Here is an 18,210-nt window from a genome sequence, read left to right on the forward strand (position 1 = left end):
GTCTCCCTCTCTCTCTCTCTGCCCCTCCCCTGCTTATGCTCTTTCCCTGTCTCTCTGTCTCTCTCTGTCTCTCTCTCAAAAATAAATAAACATTTAAAAGTCACAAAGCAATGCACTTTTGGTATATCAATTTGTAAATTTATTATTTATTTATTTTGAAAGAGCAAGAGTGCAAGCGGGAGAGGGACAGAGAGAGAGAGAGAATCCCAAGCAGACTCCTTGCTGTCAGCACAGAGCCCCTCAGGGGGCTCAGTCTTCACAAACAGTGACATCATGACCTGAGCTGAAATCAATAGTCAGACACTTAACTGACTGAGCCACGCAGGTGCCCCTGTAAACTAATTTAAAAGAGGCCTTGGATCACATGCAGGCTGTCCTCCCAATATAGTCTGAATTCCCCTGAACTTCCAGCATCCGATCATGGCGTGGTCTTTCTGGAGACCAGCCCCCATCGAGGAGTCCACCCAGAGTCGCCTCCTTGAGACAAAAGACGTCCCTAGTGCTCTTGTCACTTAGCCATTTACAAGTGTTTTAGGAATCAGGATGGGGTGAAAGACAAATATCAGAACAAGAGATGTGTCGAGTGTTCATGTCACTTAGGAAATTGTAAGTATTTTAGGAGCTTTGTGGCAGGAAACAGGCACAGACCAGTATATATATTTTCTATCCTCTCACAGTACTACAGAAAGAAAGTAATGCGTGCCAAACACTTATGGGAGGAATAACTGAGTGCCTGACTCCTGGGTGGTCAACTGTGTCTTCCCCTGACATTCAAGGGTCTCTTGACCACAGACGACTGAGGTGGCTGGACCCTGCTGGGCTTGTGCTCACATAGAAAGGACTAACCCTGAGAACAAACCCAGAACTGCTACAAATCAAGATCACCATTTGTGCTTCCATCACTGAGCCTTGAGCATGTGTTTGTCATTGCCCTTACCACATTTATCAGAGTTATTTGTGAATGCATCCACCTTTCCCTCTCTGAACTTTCAGCTCCTTGAGCCCTCCAACCATGTCTAACTCATTTTGATCTTCCAACAAAGAACATATCTCACACACACACACACACACACACACACACACACACACACACACACACACACTCTAGCCCAGTTACTAGAACTTGGTAGAAGCTGACTGCTGTGTCGTTAAGAGGTAGCTTAATAAGTATCTTTAAGAAACTGACTAGAGTGTCCTTTGTCAAAAGGACACAAAAAAGACACTTTAATCCAGGTGTATCTGAGGAAGGACGCTTTTTAATATAAGAATGATCCAAAGTTGGAAGCAGCCGCAGGAATATAGAACTTGTAATCCTAGACAACTACTTCTGGATTTCTCAACCTCTCTAGAGGTTGGAAAGAGACACATATGATGTCTGAGGTTTCCTAACTGCACTGTGATTCTTTTAAGACGTGAAAATACCTATTTTTGAGGCTATCCAACATTTTTCTCAAGATATTTGATTTGTGTGAAGGAGCACACACACATATGCAAATTCATCTTCCATTGAAAGTCTAAGACAATGTATAAATACTCTCTTAAAAACTGTATTTTTCCCTAAGATCTTTTATGCCACCATTACTAAATTTGACACTGTTTTGTTGAACATTGCTAGTATGTGTTTTGTGTGTCTGTCCCTTCCTCTGTCTCTCTCTCTCTCTCTCTCTCTCTCTCTCTCTCTCTGTCACACACACACACACACACACACGCGCGCGCGCGCTTCATCAGTCAACATTTATAGAGAAGCTTCACTGTGCTCTGAACCAGGGGCCATAAGATAGGCATGCCTTATTTTTTTAATTTTTTTAATGTTTTTATTTATTTTTGAGACAGAGAGAGACAGAGCATGAGCAGGGGAGGGGCAGAGAGAGAGAGGGAGACACAGAATCCGAAGCAGGCTCCAGGCTCTGAGCTGTCAGCACAGAGCCCGACGTGGGGCTCGAACTCGCGAACCGCGAGATCATGACCTGAGCCGAAGTCGGACGCTCAACCGACTGAGCCACCCAGGCGCCCCTTTTTATTTTTGTTTTTTTTCATGCTTATTCTTAATAAATATTCATTGACTGTAGACTCATGAGCTTGCACTCTGGTCCCTTAACATGTGAACTACTTTATGGTATGAAAGAGTCATGGGTAAAGCCTGAGTTGGAAGGAATGTTCACTCCCCTTTGGATGGGGTTTGGCAGGGCCTCTGAGCCTGGACTTCTTCTCAGCTGAATATATTCATGGGGAGAGGGAGCCCAGCAGCCTGCTCTGATCAGCTTGGTGTCCGTGGCACCAAGGCAGGCCGGCCAGCAAACATCAGTGGTCCCAAAGGACAGCTGTGGATCAGATCCCGGCACCGCCACCGGTTGCACGAACGATGGCCTTGAATCATCAAGAAATAGTAAAAGCATATTTAGGGCCTTCTATTTACAATTAAAATAATCCTTACAAAATAACTCAGCTGCAGAAATTTCAGCATTTAAATAACATAAGATCTAACATTCAGATAACTTCCTGTGTACAAACAGCATCCCCAAGTAGTGCCAGATAAGTGAGTTGTCATAGCAGCAAAGATGGCCTCCCAAGGGCCCTGCTTCATTTCCTAAGAGAATTAGGAAATATAATCCTAGCAAAGTCTTTTGTCAAATTTGAAGCTAAAGCAAATTTTATCATTTGTGTTTTTGTGCCTTTCAGATCAGTGCTTATTTACATTTGTACATTTGTACATTGGACATCTTGTACATTGGACATTTACAGTACATGCTAAACAGAGCTTGAGTGAATGTTTTATTTGGCCAGAATGTGGCCTCTTGGAAGTTGCAAACTTCCTCAAATTTTAGAGGTCAGGAAAATGTCCCATCAGACCCAGCATGTTGTCACCTTAAGTTTTACACATAGGAATCCATACATCAAAAAGAGACTTCAAAATCCTTTGTTTCCGAATATAATTTTTAGTAATGGCCTGTAACTGATTTAGTCGTTTGTCTTTTTAGTCCTAGTGACTTCCACAGTGCTTTTACCAATCAGGAGTTGGTCGGTCTTTCCAAATCACAGGCCCATCACTCTGTGGTCCCCCTACCAATAAGCTCGTTCTCCTCAGTGACCACTGTGGTTTAATGGGTCACAGGGATCATCGCTGTGGGTCAGCCGAAGCTGCCGGATGCTGGCTTGGGTCCACGTCACTTCCGCACCGAACCAGTGCTCGCGCGAGCACCACCTCCAATATGGAAGATTAGTAAAAAAGAAACATCTGTACCCTGCAGTGACCCGGGAGAGGACAGATTGCCTTTGTCCACCCAAGGCAAAGTTTAGAGAGTAACAACCGGAGAGGGGGAGAAGAGACAGTCTCCCTGAGTGATAACCCAGATATTTTGCTCATTATTTACTTTTGCGTCAAAAGCTTTAAACCTTATTGTGCCAACAACTCCCACTGGGCATTTGTCCCTGACCTGTTATCAGGGTCTGCCCTGCTGGCTGAGATCAGACTCGCTCGGCATTTCTCAGAGACTCCTGTCCTCAGACAACTAACATACAGTTAAAATGAGCCCCCTTAATCGCACGTGATTCAAGGGAGCCTTTCCTTTGAAAGCTATTAGTTTCCTACGGTGGGGGCGCTCAAAAACCTTCAGACAAAATGGGTTTTATAAAGATGATTAGTGGACGCGAGCCGGGACAGCTGCAGAAACGCCTTCCTCTTCCTGCATAGAACAGAGTGCATCTGTGCGAGGTGGCTCCTTGGGGACGAGACAGCAGGACCCAGCCTCGCACAGCAATGAATAGAGGCACATGGGCGTGTGGCTTCGGGATTGCCGTTCCTTCGATTAGCAGTGTCCAGTTACGATCTTGAGATTCACCGTGACCACATGTGAGGCTCATTGCAAGCAATTTGATATTTATAAAGCACCCGATTTCATAAAAGATAGTACAGCGATCATGAATCTCCATTATACAAGAAATATCTGTTTCTTTACATTACAACAGCTCTGACTCCAGACCCCCACCCCCACCCCCACCCCACCCCCGCCTCCAGCCAGCCTGGCTGGCCAGGCATTTGATACTCTCCCTCAGCTGTCCGTTCCAGGGTAAAACCAGAAGCTGGGGCTTAGGTGGGATCTTCACAGGGAGGCCGCTCACCTCTCACGTGGCCAGGGATCCCCCGTTATCTGCTTCACAGACTCCTCGGCACCCGGGAGGTGGCGTGGGGCCTGGGCTGCTCTGGCAAGGCCGGGCACCGTTGTCTGTTCTCCTCTGGGGCCCTGCCCAGGCCCTCTGGCACTGCCAGGCAGCAGAAAGCCACAGACAGACCTCCATCCGCTGCCCGTTTAAGGGTCTCCTTCCTCTGCCCCACTGCTTCCTCCCTCCTCTCATTGCCTTCTGGGAACGGCCCACAGTCTCCGGAAGGAGCCCTGTGGATCCAAAGCCAGGAAGGCAAGTATGCTCTTTCCGGCTTCAGTTTTGGGCCCTGGGATTTGAACAGCCCAGGAGATGGTGACTCAAACGGAACTCCGTGTCTTTGTGGAACACGAGAGGTAAAATACAGGAAGAAGACCTCCAGCGAACAAGTGAATGTGTTATCCTGCCTCCGTGTCGCTTAGGATTAGGTTTGTTTGCAGTGAGTGGAAAACTCAAGCGTTTACTTTAAGAAAAAGAGTCCACTTGTTTCCCCTAAATTACGTCCGAGGTAGGCTGTCCCGTGCGCTCCGTGATGGCTTCCCCTGTCTCTCTGCCCTACCCGTTGTGAACGTGTGACTTTCGCCTAACGTTTCCTCATTTACCACGATGACTGGTGGAGTTGGTTGATTGGTTTGCTTTAATAAGGGGAGGAACAGGGCACCTGGGTGACTCAGTCAGTTAAGCGTCCGACTTCGGCTCAGGTCACGATCTCACGGTTCACGGGTTCAAGTCCCACGTCGGGCCCTGTGCTGACAGCTCGGAGCCTGGAGCCTGCTTCGGATCCTGTCTCCGTCTGTCTCTGCCCCTCCCCCGCTTGCACCGTCTCTCCCTTTCTCTCTCTTTGTCTCCCTCCCAAAAAATGAATAAACATTAAAAAAAAATTTTTGTAAGGGGAGGAAGGAAAGTATTCTGGAAGCAGGGTTAGGGAGTAAGTAGTCTAACAAAATCTTCCTCCAATACCCTGGCATTTGTGAAATGTGAAATCGAGAGAATGTAATAATATGAAGACAAAAAAGCATAATTATATACCACCCAGAAATCGCCTCTGAAATATCTTGGATCTTGGTGTCTTTTCTTGAAGTTATTCTTTAGCATTTCTATGTATCCTTGAGAATAATAATAGCTAGTATGAACATAGCACTTCCCTTATGCCCTGCATTGATGAAGGGTTTTACATATATTGATTCATTTAATACTCATAATAATCCCATAGGATAGGCAGTATTATTCTCCTCATTTTATAGGCGAGAAAACTGAGGCACAGAGCGGTCAAGTCATAAGTCAAACAAGGCGCACAGCTACAAAGTGGTGATGCCAGGGTACAAATCTGGAAAGTGTGGGTCCAGAGATCCGTTCTTAGTATCGCACTCTATCTACTAGGGTGGGCGGGCGGGGTAATGGAGGAGAGCTGAGTGGATGGGCAAATCTGAGACACTGTTCGAGAACACAGAACCCTCGGAAGTTGATTTGCTGGGATTAAAAGCACAATCACAGGGGCGCCTGGGTGACTCAGTCGGCTTAGCGTCCAATTTCGGCTCAGGTCATGATCTCGCGGTTCGCGAGTTCGAGCCCCACGTCGGGCTCTGTGCTGACAGCTCAGAGCCTGAAGCCTGCTTTGGATTCTGTGTCTCCTCCTCTCTCTGCCCCTCCCATGATCATGCTCTGTCTCTCTCTGTCTCTCAATAATAAATAAACATTAAAAAAAATTTTTTTTAAAGAAAAAAGCACAGTCACAGACTGTAGCCCAGCAAATGTGTGACAGTTTTCCAAGTCCTGACAGACAGACACCCGTGGAGCCCTGTCACCGCATTGGCTCCTGAGAGAATCTCAGGAACTTATACTAAGGGAACAGAAACTCAAGCAGAGATTTATATATCAAAATGTATATGATAGCAGTATTTCACAGCAAAAATACCAGAAACAACCTAAATGTCCCTAAATAAAGGAAAAGCTAACTGAGTTACCATACCTCCATTTGTGAAATTATGTAGCTATTTAAAATGATGCTTTCCAGTAACATATAAGGACGCGGTTAATGGTCATAATGTAATTTTTAAAAGGATTCAAAATTAACATCAAATGTTAGTACTTATCTCAGAATGGTATAATTACAGACTATTTTTATTTTCATTTGCTTGTTGGGACCTTTTTCCAAACCTCTTAAAATTTTTTTTTTCTCGTAACTTCTATCAGAAAATAAAGCAGTAACCTTATATAAAAATTAGAACCAGAGACTTCATTAAAGAAATATGTTACCACGTAAAATAGTGTAATCTTTTTATCTTAATTGACGCTAGCTACAGGTGTACAACCTAGTGATTGGACACATCTATACATTATACTGTGCTCGTGGCAAGTGTACCTACCTGTTGTCACCATACAACATACCGTAGTACCACTGATGACATTCTGTGGCTATGCTGTGCTGGGGATTTTATTCCCATGACTTATTCCGTAGCTGGAAGCTGTATCTCCCACTCCCCTTGGCCTGTTTTGCGTATGCCTACACCTTCCCTCTGGCCACCATCAGTTTGTTCTCTGGGTTTACAAGTGTGTTTCTGCGTTTTGTGTGTTTTGCGTTTTGGATTCCACGTATCAGTGAAATCATAAGGTGTTTGTCTTTCTCTGACTTCACTTAGCATATCCTCTAGATGCATCCATGTTGTCACAAAAGGCAGGATCTCATTCTCCTTAGGGCTGAATAATAATCCATTGTGGGTGTGGGTGTGTGTGTGTGTGTGTGTGTGTGTGTGTGTGTATACACCACATCTTCTTTATCCATTGATCTATGGATGGACACTTCCATACTTGGCTGTTATAAATAATGCTACAGTAAGCAACCATGGGGGTGCGTGTTTTTCACCCCTTTCATTTCCTTTAGGTAAATACTCAGTGATAGAATTATTAAATCATATGGTAGTTCTCTTTTTAATTTTTTGAGGGACCTCCGTACTGTTTTCCACAGTAGCTGCACCAATTTACATTGCTACCAACAGTGCATGAGGGTTCCTTTTTCTCTACATCCTCATGAACACTTGTTATTTCTTGCCTTTTTGATTCTAGCAATTCTGACAGGTGTAAGATGATATTTTGTTATGGTTTTGGTTTGCATTTCTCTGATGGTTAGTGAAAGGGATCATCTTTTTGTGTCTGGTGGCCATCCGTGTGCCTTCTTTGGAAAAATGTCTGTTTAGGCCCTCTGTCCATTTTTAATCAGATTATTTGGATTTTGGTGTTGAGTTGTGTAAGTTCTTTATATATTTGGAGTTCATCCCCTTGTCAGATAGATTACTTGCAAATATCTTCTTCTATTTAGCACGTTGCCTTTTTTGTTTTATTGATGGTTTCCTTTGCTGGGCAAAAGTTTTTTATTTTGGTGTAGTCCCAATAGTTTATTTTTGCTTTTGTTTCCCTTGTGTGGGGAGACATATCTAGAAAATGTTGCTAAGGCCAATGTCCAAGAGATTACTGCTTCTTTTTCTTCTAGGCGTTTTATGGTTTTGTGTCTCAAATTTAGGTCCTCAATCCATTTGGAGTTAATTTTTGTGTATAGTACAAGAAAGCGATCCAGTTTTATTTTGCAAGTAGCTGTCTAGTTTTCCCAGCACCATTTACTGAAGAGACTGTCTTTTCCCCATTGTATACTCTTGCCTCATTTGTTGCAGATTAATTGACTATATACGCATGGGTTTATTTCTGGGCTCTCCATTCTGTTCTACTGACCTATGTGTGTATTTCTGTGCCAGTACCATAGTGTTTCGATTACTACAGCTTTGTAGTGTATCTTGAAATCTGAGACTGTGATACCTTTCTGAAGATTGCTTTGGATATTTGGGGATCTTTTCAGGTTCCATGCAAATTTTAGGATTATTCTAGTTCTGTGAAAAGTGCTGTTAGTATTTTGATAGAAATTGCTTTGGGTAGTAGGGACATTTTAACAATATTATGCTTCCAGCCCATGAGCACAGGATATCTTTCTGTTTATTTGTGTCGTCTTCAGTTTCTTTTATCAATGTTTTATAGGTTTCATAGTATAGGTCTTTTACCTCCTTGATTAGTTTATTTCTGGGTATTTCATTCTTTGGGGGGACAGTTATAAATGGAATTGTTCTCTTAATTTCTCTTTCTGCTACTTTGTTATTAGTGTATAGAAATGCAACCAAAAATCACATAACATCATTATAAAGGTTTAGAAAATTGATAATGCCCAGTATTGCTGAGTGGGTACAACATTATTCTTTTTTTTTTTTTTTCAACGTTTATTTATTTTTGGGACAGAGAGGGACAGAGCATGAACGGGGGAGGGGCAGAGAGAGAGGGAGACACAGAATCGGAAACAGGCTCCAGGCTCTGAGCCATCAGCCCAGAGCCCGACGCGGGGCTCGAACTCACGGACCGCGAGATCATGACCTGGCTGAAGTCGGACGCTTAACCGACTGCGCCACCCAGGCACCCCATTATGCACCATTGGTAGGAAGAACATTTGGTATAAAACTATTTTGAAGATACCTGGGCTATATCTATCAAACCTAATGTATGTCTTTATTCTGCTTTAGGGTACTTAGCCCACAGATACACTTGCATAAGTGTTAAAAGCTATTACATCATTTCAGCTATTTTCGTAATTGAAACTACATAAATGTCTACCAATAGAGCATTACTTAAATAAATCATACTCCAAACATGCAGTGCTATATGCCCAGTTATTTGAAAAGAATGAGGCAGATCTAGAAGTGCTCATATCAAGAGATGTCTAACGTATATTACTAAGAAAATACCAAGTTTTATTACAATGTATGTAGTATGATCTGGGATGGGTATCACTGGGACTTGGGAGAAGCAGGGACTATTATTCTTCTTATTTTTAAAATTTTTCTGTTCTGTTAAATGTTTTGCATAAGTATCTAATTTGTATTTGAAAAGGCACATTAAATTGTCTAAGACATGGAGGAGATATTTCAAGGTCATTTATGCTAATCTTGTATCCAGTTTTTTGCTGGTAACCAATCAAGCAGGTGACCCACCCTCCTGTTCCTGACAGTAAAGAACATCTTAATTATAGAGGGAGAGAATGTCACAGAACACTGGAAAAAGCAAGTGGCCAGAATGTGGTAAAGGTCATAGTTCCTATAGTTTATCACTCCAAATTTAGAACACTTCAATGAACCCAGTCAGGATGAATGTAAAATAAAGTATCTATTAAAGAGGGACATGATAGAGTGGAATCTCTTCACGACATTGGAAGCAAGTACGGCATGGCATAGTGCAAAGTGCCTGGAGTTTGTAACCAAAAGCCTTCTGCCAATTTCTAGCTATATAACTTCAGGTAAATTCCTTTAATATTTCTGAGGCACTTTCCTTACTGGTAAAATAAAGGAAGGCAATTGATACATACTTTATATGTCAAATGAAATAATGTATGAGAAGAGACTTGTTCTAAAAATTAGAAATCACTTAATAAAGTAATGGCCATTGTGTTATTTTCCTTCTTAACATCACCAGTGAACTGTATTTGGTACGGTAAGAAAATGACTGATAGATAATACATCCTTTTGTTTTATTCTCGAATTTGCCAGCTCCGTGTAATGTAAGAAATTTAGCCAACCTCGAGAGAGAGGGCAGTACCAACGGATTGTTTCTAACAGGTCTGACAGATTATTTCAGAACTCCGCATACCCGTTAGTAGTGCCCTCCGGGACATTGTCACCCCTCCGCTAATGATTTGCGTCTCTGGGTCAGCAGACGCATCAGCTGCCTTCTTCCTTTTCAGCATCTGAACATGTACTGGGTTTTCCAAGACATATTCCGAGGTAAATAGTAGTTGGTTTTAAGTTTTTTAAAGAAATTATTACTCGTGCCTAAGATCAGAGCCACTTGCAAATTCTGTTTTCCTGAGAAACTCGAATATTCATTTCTATCCAGAATAGTTAAACACCCAGCAACACTGAATTCAGCTTTCAATTTACCAGAGACTAGAACCAAGATCACCAGGAGCTTAAGAGTATGGAGTTTTCCTCTGGACCATCAGGGGTAGGAACACAGTGTTCGTATCCTGACCAAGGATGTCATTTTTAAATCCTGCTCTCAACCCTTCTTTTATAAATTCACCTCTGCCTCTGATCACAAAGTGCCCTCAGTAAAAAATCTCTTACGGCAGCTGCAAAATTCTTAAAGGAAGGAAGAGGTGATGCCTAACATTTGCATCAAGTAGTTTTATTGGAAGGACATATGTACCTACTCCAAACAAAAAAGTGTTTATACAGTTCTCAAATAAGCAAAGGTCTTGAAGATTTTTCAACTTTAAAAGCTTCTTCTGGTCCATATCCTCTTGCTAGCATATTCATTAAGAAATTCACAAGGATATAAGTAACCATTCCAGTTACAAATTTATGTTTCCAATACTTGTTAGTTTTGAAAACTATTACATTTCATAGAAGAGGCACTTTTTAAAAAAATAATTTATTGTCAAGTTGGCTAACATACAGTGTATACAGTGTGCTCTTGGTTTTGGGGGGCGTATTCCCATGATTCATCGCTTACATCCAATACCCAGTGCTCATCCCAACAAGTGCCCTCCTCAATGCCCATCACCCATCTTCCCCTCTCCTCCGCCTCCCTCCCCACTCAGCCTTCAGTTTGTTCTCTGTATTTAAGAGTCTCTTATGGTTTGCCTCCTTCCCTCTCTGTTTGTAGCTGTTTTTTTCCCCCCTTCCCTTCCCCCATGTCTTCTGTTAAATTTGCCAGGTTCCACATATAAGTGAAAATATTTGATACCTGTCTTTCTCTGACTGACTTATTTCATTTAGCATCATACCCTCCAGTTCTATCCACGTTGCTACAAATGTCAGGATTTCATTCTTTCTCATTGCCAAGTAGTATTCCATTGTATTTATAAACCACATCTTCTTTATCCATTCATCAGTTGATGGACATTTAGGCTCTTTCTATAATTTGGCTATTGTTGAAAGTGCTGCTATAAGCATTGGGGTACATGTGCCCCTATGCATCAGCATTGCTGTAGCCCTTGGGTAAATTCCTAGTAGTGCTGTTGCTGTGTCGTAGGGTGGTTCTACTTTTCATTTTTTAAATTAAATACTGTTTTCCAGAGCAGCTGCACCAGTTTGCATTCCCACCAACAGTGCAGGAGGGTTCCCATTTCTCCACATCCTCGCCAGCATCTGTTGTTTCCTGAATTGTTAATTTTCGCCACTCTGGTGCGAGGTGGTATCTCATTGTGATTTTGATTTATATTTCTCTGATGATGAGTGATGTTGAGCAACTTTTCATGTGTCAGCCATCTGGATGTCTTCTTTGGAAAAGTGTCTATTCATGTCTTCTGCCCATTTCTTCACTGGATTATTTGTTTTCTGGGTGTTGAGTTTGGTAAGTTCTTCATAGATTTTGGATACTAACCCTTTATCCGATATGTCATTTGCAAATATCTTTTCCCATTCCGTCGGTTGCCTTTTAGTTTTGTTGATTGTTTCCTTTGCAGTGCAGAAGTTTTTTATCTTGATGAGATCCCAATAGTTCATTTTTGCTTTTAATTCCCTTGCCTTTGGAGACGTGTCAAGCAAGAAATTGCTGCAGCTGAAGTCAGAGAGGTTGTTGCCTGCTTCCTCCTCTAGGGTTTCAATAGTTACCTGTCTCACATTCAAGTCTTTCATCCATTTTGAGTTTATTTTTGTGTATGGTATGGGAAGGTGGTCCAGTTTCATTCTTCTGCATGTTGCTGGCCAGTTCTCCCAGCACCATTTGCTAAAGAGACTGTCTTTATTCCATTGGATACTCTTTCCTGCTTTGTCAAAGATTAGTTGGCCATACATTTGTGGGTCCAATTCTGGGGTCTCTATTCTATTCCATTGGTCTATGTGTCTGTTTTTGTGCGAATACCATACTGTCTTGATGATTACAGCTTTGTAGTAGAGGCTAAAGTCTGAGATCGTGATGCCTCCTGCTTTGGTTTTCTTTTTTCAACATAACTTTGGCTCTTCGGGGTCTTTTGTAGTTCCATACAAATTTTAGGATTGTTTGTTCTAGCTTTGAGAAGAATGAGGCACATTTTTTTTTTTAAGTTTACTTATTTATTTTGATAGAGAGCATGAGCTGGGGAGGGGCAGGGAGAAAGGGAGAGAGAGGAGAGAGAGAATTCCGAGGAGGCTCCTCACTGTCAGCGCAAGTGGGGCTCAAACTTGTGAACCATGAGATCATGACCTGAGCCAAAGCTGGACACTTAACCAACTGAGCCACCTAGGTGCCCCTGAGTGAGCCCATCTTTAAAGCAGGGGCTATAGTTGTTTGTTTGTTTGTTTGTTTTCTTTCAGTTAATTTGTATAAAGCACAAGGAGCCCTTCAAAATGAAAACCTTATTAAACATAAAACGATGTTTAGAAAAAATAATGAGGGAAAAACCAATAGCTCTTCATTTACATATATTTTTGAAACTCTGTTTCCTCATTTAAAAGATTGATTGAAATAAAATTTATTTAGATAAAATTCATATAGCCTACAATTCACCCATTTAGAGGGCACAGTCCAACGGTTTTGGTATATTACATTATTATTTAATTGTGATAAAAAATATATATATATAACTTACAATTTGCCATTTTCACCATTTTTATGTGTGCGGTTCAATGGCACTCACTGTATCCACAATATTGTAAAACCATCACCACTGTTTTCAGAACTTTTTTTTTTTTTTCAACGTTTATTTATTTTTGGGACAGAGAGAGACAGAGCATGAACGGGGGAGGGGCAGAGAGAGAGGGAGACACAGAATCGGAAACAGGCTCCAGGCTCTGAGCCGTCAGCCCAGAGCCTGACGCGGGGCTCGAACTCACGGACCGCGAGATCGTGACCCGGCTGAAGTCGGACGCTTAACCGACTGCGCCACCCAGGCGCCCCAGAACTTTTTTTTTTTTTTTAATCGTCCCAAAGAGAAAGTCTTCTTCCCCAGCCCGTGGTCACGTCTAATCTACTTTCTGTCTCCATAAATTTGCCTGTTCTTGCCTGTACCTCGTTTACATGGACCTTACATTTGTCATTTTGTGCCTGGCTCATTTTACTTAGCATGTTTGCAAGGCTCATCCGTGGTGTAGCATGCATTAGAACTCCGTGGTCCGTATCTACCATATTTCGTTTATCCATTCATCTGTCGACGGACTCTTCAGTTGGCTCTGTCTTTGGGCAATTGTGAATCATGTTGCAGTGAAATTGGCGTACAAGCATCTGCTCAAATCCCTGTTTGTAATTCTTTTGAGCATGCTGCGTACCAGAGAGTGTAATTACTGGGTCATGTGGTAATTCTGGTTTTGCTTTTTGAGGAACGTTGTTGCTTTTAGAAAAGTATGCATCAGTTACTGCGTTAAGCGTTTTACATGCCTTATCACATCTAGTTCTCGTAACAAACATGTCCATTCATTTTTATTCATTGAGCAAATATTTTTCAAGGGTCTTCTTTCTACCAGGCATTTCTCCAGGCACTGGGGATTCTGTAGGGGATGAAACGAACAAAGCCCCACCCTCTCATAGATCTTACGTAAAAGTAGATAATAGTAGTGACAGCAGACAATACATACATGTTAGTATAATGCTGGGTAGAATAAATGACATGGAGGCAATGCAAACAATGCAGAGTGGGGAGGAGGAATATTGCAGGGGTGGTAGTATTGGGGAGGCCCTCTCAGATGGAATTGAAAGGGAAGGTCTCTGTAAAGCTGATGCTTGAGCAGGAACCTGAAAGAAGGGAGCACATCCTCCAGAGATCCTGAGAAATCATTCTGGGGAGTGTGGCAAGAGCAAATGCAAAGGCCCTGAGGCAGGCCCAGTCTCGGTGTTGGTCCAGGAGCAGCGCTGGTCCGGGTGGCTGTGGGGAGTGAGGAGAGAGGAGGGGGAGTCCAGGTTTTATTTGTATTGTGATGGGAAGTCGTTAGAGACTCTGAGCAAGAGACGGATGCAGTCGATTATTCTGCCCACTGGTCGGTGTAGAAGCTGGGACTTAGGGGGTCTGAGTGGTTTTACCGAAGTATTTGGTGGGTAACTCCTCAAGATTTGCCCAGTAGGTTCCCTCCAGAGTGCATGCCCCTCCCCACCAGGCTAAGGCGTGTGTCCGGCCCTCACGATACCCCTGGCTGGCTCTAGTTTCTTTCCGGGAGCGTCCTACAAGGTGCCTGTTCCTGTTGCTAGGGTTGGCCCACGGCTGTCCACAGGCCGGTCTTGCCAGGTGCCTTGCTCGCAACCCCAAAGGTTTCTTGACTCTCTCCCCCAGGCATGATGCACTCTCCCGGATTCGATGGGAGCGGCAGCCTCAGCTTGCAGATGCTGATGAACGCCGACAGCCTGTACACGGCCGCGCACTGCGCCCTGCTGCTCAACCTGAAGCTCTCCCACGGCGACTACTACCGGAAGCGGCCCACCCTGGCACCGGGCATGATAGTGAGTGCGTGGTCTCCACTCGGACCTGGCCAGAAGTGGCTGGAAAGCCGAGCATCGCTGTCCTGGGAGGGATCCCTGGGAGGGATAGCAGGGATGTCCCCTGCTACCCTGGACTGGGCAGTCCCTGCGGGGCTGTGTGGAGGGTGGAAGGGGGTGCGGTGCAGTTTGCATCGTGCTGCGGGGCACACAGCTACCCACCTTGCTCCAGACGGGGAAGGGCCTCCAGTCCCTAGAAGCGGCCGCCTGCCGGTGGCCTAGTAATGTCAGCCGGTGGCATTGCTGCACACACTCAAGTGTAAGCCACCTTCCAAAACAGGTGATCAGAATGTTCAGGAGCATCAGACGACATACAGGGTATGGCCCCCTTTCCCGAAAAGCAAGGCTTGCTGTGTTGCGAAACCTCTTCATTGTCCTCCGGAAGGTACCCAGACCTACTTGTGACCCAGAGCTAAGCTTACTAGCTGTCGGTAACAAAGCACCTGCTGGGAGCTGTGGAATGAGCACGATGGTGATTACGCTGTGCTTGGCTCCCTCGCCGGAGCGAGCCACCCCGTGGTATAGCCCTGATCCCAGTTCACGAGCCTCAGTCCACAGAGCTGCTAGAAGGGAATCCGCAATCATTGGTTCGCTTGATAAATTATAAACTCCCGAGGGGAACTGGCAGCTTCGTGGGTGTAAGTCAAGTATCTGTCGAGGCACACGTATTGTTTCAGGGGACACACTCCATCTCTGTGGCGGTTGGGGCAGTGAGAGGGAGCTGCTGCGTTCCTTTTTCTGTGCTGTTTCTAATCCCCCCACACATCAAAGAGTAAAGATAGGAAGTGCAGCATTCTTTATCCTTATGTGGGTTTCTTAGAAAGATGTCATAAGTAGGGTGCCTGGGTGGCTCAGTCAATTAAGCGTCCGACTTCCGCTCAGGTCGTGACCTCCGGGTTCATGAGTTCGAGCCCCGCGTCAGGCCCTGTGCTGACAGCTCAGAGCCCAGAGCCTGCTTTGGATTCTGTGTCTCCTTCTCTCTCTGCCCCTCCCCTGCTCACGCTCTGTCTCTCTCTCTCATTCTCTCTCTCTCTCTCAAAAATAACTAAATGATAAAAAAAAATTTTTTTTAAGATATCATAAGTAAAAGGAACTTCATGAAGTTTGGGACTTCTCCATTTTGGTTCCCCCTTCCCTTGCCACACCCCCCCCCCCCAATCAACAGGTTTTGTTGTTCCTTGAAGCCTCGACTCAGGTAGGGCCCCAGTGAGAGAAAGAGGCAGAGGAGGGGCCTGTTCGTTTGCGGGGGGGATCCTATCTGGTCACCTTCTCGTGTGGTCCTCTCTGCAGAAGGAGTTCATGAAGCAGGTGCAGACCAGCGGGGTGCTGATGGTTTTCTCCCAGGCCTGGATCGAGGAACTCTATCATCAGGTGCTCGACAGGAACATGCTCGGAGAAGCTGGCTACTGGGGCAGCCCAGAGGATAACAGCCTTCCCCTCATCACCATGCTTACCGGTCAGTGGCTCCTCACGCAGCCGTGTGGCGCTCGGCGGGGAGAGAGTGCCCGAGAGCCCCTTTCAGAGAAGCAGCCTTGAAACAGCCCCGGCAAAACCCCCCCCTGGCAACTGGTGACGGTGCCAGGGAGGTGTCACGAAGCCACCTCACAGGAATGTTCCATCCATTTTTCACGCGGGACCCTGGAGGACTCACTGTGCCCCCTCGGATGAGGACTACTTAGCACCCACGTCTGTCAGGGGAGAGCTACAGGCCTCTGCTAGGGATATGAAGTGCTTTCTGGGCACGAAGCCCAGAATTGTTCCTGGAAGCTCTCACGTGCTAGTAGGTGACCCTAATCCTTCAGTGCTCCTGAGCTGCCAGACATGTTAAAACGCTTGACTTTCAACTTGGCTCCCTTCCCATTTCCTATCCGTGTCGGAGGTCCTCTCTTCCCTTCCCAGCTGCACAAGAGTTAAAAATAATGCCAAACAGTTGCCCAGCCTCTTTGTCTTCAGTGCCCTGAGTTTTAAAAACCCTGTCCATTAGAAATTTCACATGGGGCACCTGGGTGGCTCAGTTGGGCATCCGACTTTTGATCGCGGCTCAAGTCATGATCTCACCGTCGTGAGATCGAGCTCCACGATGGGCTCCGCACTGAGCATAGGACTGGTTTGGGATTCTCTCTCTCGTTTTCTCCCTGTCTCTCCCCTACTCGCACTCTCTCTGTCTCTCTCTCTCTCTCAAAAAGAAAAAGATTTTTTATATGAGAGCATAGAGAGCAGTATGGGATGTGGTCATGAAGGAATTTGGGTGGGGAGGGGTGGGCAAACACAGTCATTCCTGGCTTTTCATGGCTTCACCATGATGTCAGGTAAAGACCAGGGAGGACTCAAGACTTGTCATCAGTAGCCTTCATATATTAGATCTCCAGGCTCATCTTATGTTTGAGCTGAGTTCCCAGACTGGTTTCTGATCTGAATCATCTCCTGGCTCTGGCTAACACGATGTGTGGGGCATGGCTCTATGCCTTCCCTGCCGTTTCTGTTGTCCAAAATGAACGTTATATTACCTTTGGTTAGTACTGGGGGGCTCTTACAAAGGAGGCAGAGTAGACTGCTGACAAGCAGAACCCAACAATGAGGAATGTGGGGTGAGGTGCGATTTAGGAACCAGGCAGGGAGTCAAGACACATAGTCTGTCCACAGCCAGCAGAGTCTCGGCCATTGGCAGGTGTTTGGAGTCCTAGTTCTCGAACTAGGATGCGACTGAGAGAAGCGAGGCTTAGGTCCCAAACTTTGGGGATCTGGATCACCGCACAGGTGACCAATTTGCATTTGGTTAACCATGGTCACACTTACATCCTTTCCAAATCTAGGAATACATACACGTGTGGGACATTTACTCAGTTGCCTGTAAGCCATGCTTCGTTTCCACCTGTCTTTGCCAAGTCCGTCCAATAGGGGGATTGAAAGTACTGCCCAGCGCTTAAAGCGCCTTGGAACCTGGATAAGGATCCTAAATGTGCCAGCTTTAATTTTCAAATACCGTAGTTTCTGCCAAAATTAATCTCTGTGACTCTTACCCGGACCTTAACAAAAGGAGTCATTCAGCAGTCATAAAAATGAACAAACAACAGGTCACTCACAGTAGCCACATTCATCAGTCATTGCTGTGACTCAGCCACCCCTTTGTCACGGAACTGTAAGCTCAGTGGGCCACATCCACGGGAGAGCTCTCTAACTCTAGCTAGAAAATGAGAGAAAAACATAGGCTTTTTCACACAGAATTCTGCAAAATAAAGTTCTGTGATTCTTTGTAGCAAATTCCCAGTATGAGATGGCAAGTGAATTTGAGCAGTAGTTAACCTGGAGCTTGGAAACTTCCATCGGATCTTTTCATCCTGTGCAGCTAAAATCAATAGCCACGATCTTACCATCGACGTTGTACTAACTGTGGCCGTTCCTGATGTCATGTAAAAGTATTGTCTAGAACCGAGGAATTTTAGCACTCAAATAAACTTTGTATTACTTGAATCCGTTAGCCCTCTACCTAGCATATAGGAAACATAACTTTCGTAACTGGAAATTTTGGGGGAATGTCATGAGACCATTTGACTCTGGGTCAAATTCGTTTCAGTGAAA

The 18,210-nt window shown here is 44.6% G+C and overlaps 1 protein-coding gene across 2 annotated transcripts in view; it reads left to right on the plus strand.

Moving 5' to 3' along the window:
- Positions 1-18,210, plus strand: part of ARFGEF3 (ARFGEF family member 3) — a 184,107-nt gene that overhangs the window by 107,392 nt on the left and 58,505 nt on the right. For both annotated transcript variants that reach the window (XM_030316441.1, XM_030316442.1), the window contains 2 exons: positions 14,429-14,595; positions 15,922-16,087. In XM_030316441.1, the coding sequence (XP_030172301.1) occupies positions 14,429-14,595; positions 15,922-16,087 (333 nt within the window). The remainder of the gene's footprint in view (positions 1-14,428; positions 14,596-15,921; positions 16,088-18,210) is intronic.

Source organism: Lynx canadensis, chromosome B2 (genome assembly GCF_007474595.2).
Source record: "Lynx canadensis isolate LIC74 chromosome B2, mLynCan4.pri.v2, whole genome shotgun sequence".
Classification (NCBI taxonomy): Eukaryota; Metazoa; Chordata; class Mammalia; order Carnivora; family Felidae; genus Lynx; species Lynx canadensis.